The sequence below is a fragment of the Equus quagga genome, unplaced genomic scaffold (assembly GCF_021613505.1).
Source record: "Equus quagga isolate Etosha38 unplaced genomic scaffold, UCLA_HA_Equagga_1.0 HiC_scaffold_666_RagTag, whole genome shotgun sequence".
Taxonomy (NCBI): domain Eukaryota; kingdom Metazoa; phylum Chordata; class Mammalia; order Perissodactyla; family Equidae; genus Equus; species Equus quagga.
Genome location: NW_025794345.1, coordinates 15,283 through 21,586, shown reverse-complemented (window position 1 = coordinate 21,586; position 6,304 = coordinate 15,283). Strand labels below are relative to the sequence as shown.

The window sequence follows — 6,304 nt, the reverse complement described above, 5'->3', positions numbered from 1 at the left end:
TGTTAGACGGTGGTGACTTCAAGATGAAGAAAATATAGTCTATGCCTTTAAGGAGGGCAAAAAATTACAGTACATTGTAATAAGTCTTATCATAGAGGATGTATTGTGGCTGTGGAAACGTGAAGAACTGCAAAGGTAGAGAATCAATCATCTGTTAAGGAAACTGAAGAAATTAGTGATTCTTCTTATTTCTATTTATTGACCCAGACGGAATGGTGCTTTAGGAGAGATGACAGTGAACCTGTTTTACAAAATACTCATCATAAAGTAAAAACCACTTCTTTGTAATGAATGAACTTTGCCTGGAGTATGAAAACTTAAGCCTTTCAGCATCATTGTGAATTCTGAGGTATAACATCAGGGCGGTTTGCATATTGTCTGTGATCACATAATAATGTGAAGAGGGTGATGTTCTCAGAGCCAGGTATTATTAGAATCCTGGAATTTCTTTCTCTAAAAAGTACTTTCAGGGCCAATTTAAGCATAAAATATTAATGTATTCGATAGTAAACACAAAACTCGTTTTTGATTCCTGCCTCTTGATAAACCAACCTTTAAGTGATTTTTAGGTATTACTTATTTTTTAAATGAAACTTGTAGGTTAAGATAATAGGAAGGAGTCCCACCTACAAAAGTTACCATCCACAGTCTGAAGTTTGTACTCAAAGTTTCCTTGTAAGACATGTTAAAATAGGTGTTTTGACTAACAATAAGTACAGTAAACAGTCACTAAATTTCAGATTTATCAATTGAACGCGGTTTTGTACAACACAAGTATAAGAATTACTCTTTTGTTAGAGAATAAACACATGAAAGCCTGTAAAACTACTGCTAGTATAAGTGGGAATTTCCATTCAAAGTAGGCATGTCTTGGATTTTATTAATTAATAATAGCAAACATTTGTATAGTACTGTACTTGCTATTTGCTAGGTACCATAGTAAGATTTATTAACTTATTTAATCCTCCAAATAATTACAGGAAGTGGGTACTATCATTATCTCCCATCTCCAGATGAGGAAATTGAGGCATGGACAAGTTAAGTGATGTGCTGGTTTTCGGGAAGCTGGCATTGGACCCCAGGCAGTAGGCATTGCACTGCACAGTCCTTTTTCTGAAACCAATAGAAGCATCCATTATAATCTTTTCGCAACAAGCACGTTGTCCTGTGGGGCGAGCCCTAGGAAGAGTATTGTGCTGAAGTTGAATTCTTGGCTTCCCACTACCCAAGGGTAGTGTGCCACCATTCATCTAGCTTGCCACATGCCATCATTTCCCCTCCTCCCTCAGGGACTGGGTGTAAATCCTGCCTATTTCACTTCCTACGTATCTTTCAGCTTTGTGGGTTTCTCTCTGCTCTCACCCTTCCCACGGTCTTCATCCTGACCCTCTGTGTCTGACACAGCAGTTTCCTAGTTGCTCACCCTCCCTTTGTGTCTCTCTACTTCTAGTCTTTACTCTGGGAAGCAGCATTGGTTGTCTAAAATCGTTATCGGGTTGATTTTACCACCACTATGCTGTAGGAATGTTTAATAACACCTGTTCCCGCAACATCAAATGCAGTCTTTATCATGGCATACAAAACCCTTTCTTCCCCAACTTGCTTCCAATTTATTTCTCCGTCTGCAGCTCCCTGCACTGCCCTCCGACCCTGCAGGCCGTACTCCCAGAAGGCTCTCTGAGCAGACTCTGCTCTGTCAAATCTCCCTGGCCTTTACCGATGCTCTTCCCTTCACCCAAAATGCTCTCCCCTCCACTTTGCCCGATAAAGATTGCTCGTCCCACAAGCTCCAGCTCATTCTGAAGTGTCTTCAAATCCTCGCCCAACTCACTTGGGGAATCGTGTTTCCTCTGCTCCCAAACTAGTTTGTACCTCCATCTAGTATAATGTTCCTCATACTGTGTTAGAGTCGTGTTTGTCATTTCCTTCACTAGACTGCGGGTGTCTCGTATCACATACACATTGTTTGACAGGCTCAGTAAGTATTTTTGAATCAATGAATAAATATATTAAATTCTTAAAACTTTTTCTCTAGGTGCCGCAGATGATTACAATAGAATTGGTTCTTCGTTATATGCTTTAGGAACTCAGGATTCTACAGATATATGCAAGTAAGGATTCTAATTAAAAACCGTAAATATACATAAAACCGAAAACTTTTGTTGGCATCCTGGGCACACACAATATTTCTGGCCCAGCAGGCATTTTGGAGTATTTTTATCCAAACACATTGATAATAAGGAGCTTCTTACGACACGTGGGTCAGCGTCATTTTTCCTCCTCCCTTTCTCTCTCATGTTTTAAATTTGAGAAATAAAAATGGACTTTAACGTATAATTTTAACATTTACAATGTTTGATTTGATGAAAACGGGCTGATTTGTGTTTGTGTGTGTGAGAGAGAGAGAGGCAGATAGAATTTATGTCAAAATGTTGTTAGGTTTGATAAAGCTTATTATAAATAAGAAAGGCTATTTTGGAAGTAGAATATATATGTGTGTATTTCATTGGAGCCCAAATTGACTTTTAAAGTCAAATTTGACGCTATCGGTTTGCCCTTTTTCTAGAGGCCGGCTCTTCCAGCTTCCCGGCTGAGTGAGTGTTAGGGCGTCCTAGGGGCAGCCGGATGGGAAGGTGGTGGCACGTCAGTGTAGAAAAGCTCTCTAGAAGTTTGCTTGCACAGCTGTCCTTTGTTTACTTTATGCTAGTTTTCCACTTTGATTTTAGTCTAACTGTAGTTCATTTTAGTTGCTCCCGTAATATTGTTTAAACTCAGCTCTTCATTGAAAAATAATTCAAACATATTTGTAAAACGTTTTTAAGTGGGAAAACTATTTTCATGGTCCATGTCTGTCTCCAGACCGCATCCTGAACTTTTCTCTAGTCTATCCTGTCTCAGCAGACAGAGAAGATCCAAGTTTTTCTGCAGAGCAAGGGACCATCGCTTACACTAATTAACAGGCTACCTTCCCGAAGAGTTAGTTGTTAAGAATTTGATTAGAGGAAACAAGTCAACCTTCCCACGTGTTATCTGACATAAACCTGTCAAAGCAAGTTCTTTTCAATAAAGCAAAGTTCATCAGATTGTGCTTTTGCTTTCACAGTATTTGCCCGGATCCAATTACAATGTCATCTATAATTACAGGTTTTTACAGAATATCCTTTAACAGTTTGGCGTTGGGATATTTTTTAGTTGGTGCCAGCATTTGACAGAGAGGCTGTTTAGTTAAAAGTGAAAGTGAATTCTGAGACAGAGACTGGTCATCCATTTGTTTTCCAAAACAAAGCAGCTCTATCTGAAAATGTTTAAAACGTAACATTCAAATAACTTCAAGAACTGTCCCGGCTGCAGTGTTTTCCTTTTAAATCAGCCTTTCGTCTCTTTGGATGTGACCGTTCTGTGCTTCTGTGATAATGTTGAAGGTGTAGGCTTTATTTAGTTTTATGTGGCACATTGCTAAAGAATATCAGGACAAATTGTTAAGTTTAATGTATGGCTTAGACTGTCCTCTTGAAATGAGAAGACTTTCCGTAACAGCAGATTTCAAGCATCTGTCACCTGGGTGGAGGTGGAGAGATTTTTGTGGAGCTGAATGTCATCTGCAGTGAACAAGACCATCCGATCTCGTAATGAGACGAGAATGTCCATTAGCAATGTGGTTTGGGGGCATCTCTGAACATTTGAGATGGAAAATTCTTTCAGAGGTAGCTTCTGATGAAGTATTTTTCCTTTCCAGGTTTTTTCTCAAAGTTTCAGAACTGTTTGATAAAACAAGAGTAAGTACCATTAATTACCCTTTGGGAGCGTAGACCTCTGCGTCCAGTCGTGTTGACCTTGTGGCTGTGTTTAACTTTACTGAGGAAGACGCGTTGCACTTCAGGATGAAGGGACACATTTAGATTTGAACATTTCGAGTTGCTCAGGAAATTGGATTTTTGTTACGGCCTTTTGGTGTTTGTGCAAAAGTTCACATTTTTGATCAGAAAACACGTTAATTACGGACACTGGGTTTATTTTTATGAAGAATGGTGCTTTTCTGCGACTTTGTAAGCCCGAAGGAAGTCTTAGATTCATTATAATTTTACCAAGACTGTATTGCTTTTGATTTCCCGTGAAAGACTGGTTTAAAACTGAATTGTGTAAAAAAAAGAAAGAAAGAAAGAAAGTGAGTTGTATCAATATGAGGCAAGTGTACAACTGCAGGAGGTTTCATTCATAGTAGTAATAATTTAATATTAGCATAGTCTTGGTTTTCAGGGATCGGTCTTAGGTACAATAATATAATATTTAACATTTTTGATCAGTTGATAGAATAGTGAAAATGTTTATTAGATGCTTAGTGGTGCTTAGCTGAGAGTGGTGGTGGCTAGTCCATTGCAGAAAGCTGATTTCGGCATGACCTTGTCAATTGAGTGATGTAGTGGAGATAAATAAAGGAAAAGGAGGTGTTCGGTGCCAGCCACGGTGGCCTAGTGGTTAAGTTGAGCATGCTCCGCTTCAGTGGCCTGGGCCCAGTTCCCGGGCATGGGCCGGCACCACTCTGTTAGTGGCCATGCTGTGCTGGCAGCCCACATACTCAAAAATAGAGAAAGATTGGCATGGATGTTAGCTCAGAGCAAATCTTCCTCACCAAAAAAAAAAAAAGTTAGAAAGAAAGGAGATGCTCTCTCACAAAGGAAAAAGTCCTTAAATACCTCACTCTTGTTATACCAGGGTCCATATAGCCCTTTATTCTGCCTTTGATGTTTATTCAATGAGCATTTTCTGGGAAGGTATCATTGTTTTTCTGTGCTTTTGCATCAAGAGACGAGGGATCTATCACAAAATAGCCTTATGAGTCAATTCTTTCAGAAGCAGATGTTGAGGTGGGATTAGAGTACAAGAGATTTATGGAGAAAGAGAGGAAGGAGCAGGAGTAGACGGGAAGAGCCTTCAGGCACAGTGCAGGTCTACCCCTGTGAAAGGAGAGCGCAGAGGAAGGAGGGCTGGGTAGGAAGAGTTTCCGACTTTGGCGCAGTTTTCAGAAAGTTTTGTCCAGGTCAGATGGGAGTCCCTGAGCCACAGTCACCCGTGAGAGGAATTCTGCACCAGGCAAGAGTGGGCCGGCACTGCTACCCCTGTGCTCTGTCATTGGCTGTGTGACATTGGCACCGAGGCCAGGAGGGGAGGATGGAGGGAACCTTCATAAGAACCTGGTTCTGGATCCAGGGAGACTGCAGTCGGGCTTTCGATGAACTGTGTCCGTGCAGCCTGCAGTTTCTCTTGAAGGAGATCTGGGTGGCACATTTCCATAGCCACACGGCCCGTATTGGCTTTGGTGTTTGCGTGTTGTTCTGGTTATTATTGCATGTAACAAACCATCCTAGAATCAGTAGCTTGAAACAACCACCATTTTACTCTGCTAATGGGTTTGGGGGTCAAGAGTTCAGAAAGCGCACAGCAGAGAGGGCTTGACTGCTCCTTGATGTCTGGGGCCTCGACAGAGGACACATGAAGGCTGGGGGCCGGAATTGTCTGAAGGCACCTATGTCTGGGACTTGATACTGGCCGTCAGCTGGGACTTCTGCTAGGGCTGGTGACTGTAAGACGTAGATGTGGCTTTTCCACGGAGCTGCTTAAGCTTCCTCACAGCATGCTGGCTAGCTTCCAAAAGGGAGCATCCCAAAAGCCGGGAAGTGCAAGCTGCTCGTTTCCTAAGGCCTGGGCCTGGGCACTTGCACAGCATCACTTCTGTACTGGTCAAGCAGCCTTAGAGCCCAGATTCAGGAGGAGGGGACACGTACCCTCCTTCTCAGGGAAGAAGGGGAGCCATAGTTCAAAGCACCCAACATCTGTCTAGCATGTTATCGAAATTTCTCTACATCAATTTTGAATATACTTTGTGTCTGTGCTCTTATCTGTTAGGTTAAGAAGTTCCGTAGGTTTATTTCTCCATTAATCATATTTTTTAAGAAGCTTCAAGTTTTTCTAACGTGTTATTGAAGTGTATTCTATATATAGGAAAGAGCGCATAGCAGTCGTGTACAGCTCAGTGAAATTTTACACATTCAACACACCCATGTCATGAACACCCAGCTCAAGAAATAGAATATTACCAGCAGCCAGATGCCCTGCCTCCTTCAGCTGCCTTTGAGTCACCCCCTCCTGCAAGGGTAACCACTGGCCTAGCTTCTAACAGCAGAGATTAGCTTTGTTTTCAGATTTCACATAAATACAGTATGTATTCTTTCTATGTGTCATTCCATTCACTCAACATTATGTACATAAAATTGATCCATGTTGTCATATGTAGGTACAATTCTTT

The 6,304-nt window shown here is 41.3% G+C and overlaps 1 protein-coding gene across 1 annotated transcript in view; it reads left to right on the top strand.

The window, feature by feature from the left end:
• Positions 1-2,035: 2,035 nt before the first annotated feature.
• LOC124232491 (sorting nexin-6) overlaps positions 2,036-6,304 on the top strand; it is a gene marked incomplete at its 5' end in the record, with an annotated part of 16,658 nt that continues 12,389 nt past the window's right edge. The window contains 2 exons of the mRNA XM_046649458.1: positions 2,036-2,111; positions 3,737-3,776. Coding sequence (XP_046505414.1) covers positions 2,036-2,111; positions 3,737-3,776 — 116 coding nt within the window. The remainder of the gene's footprint in view (positions 2,112-3,736; positions 3,777-6,304) is intronic.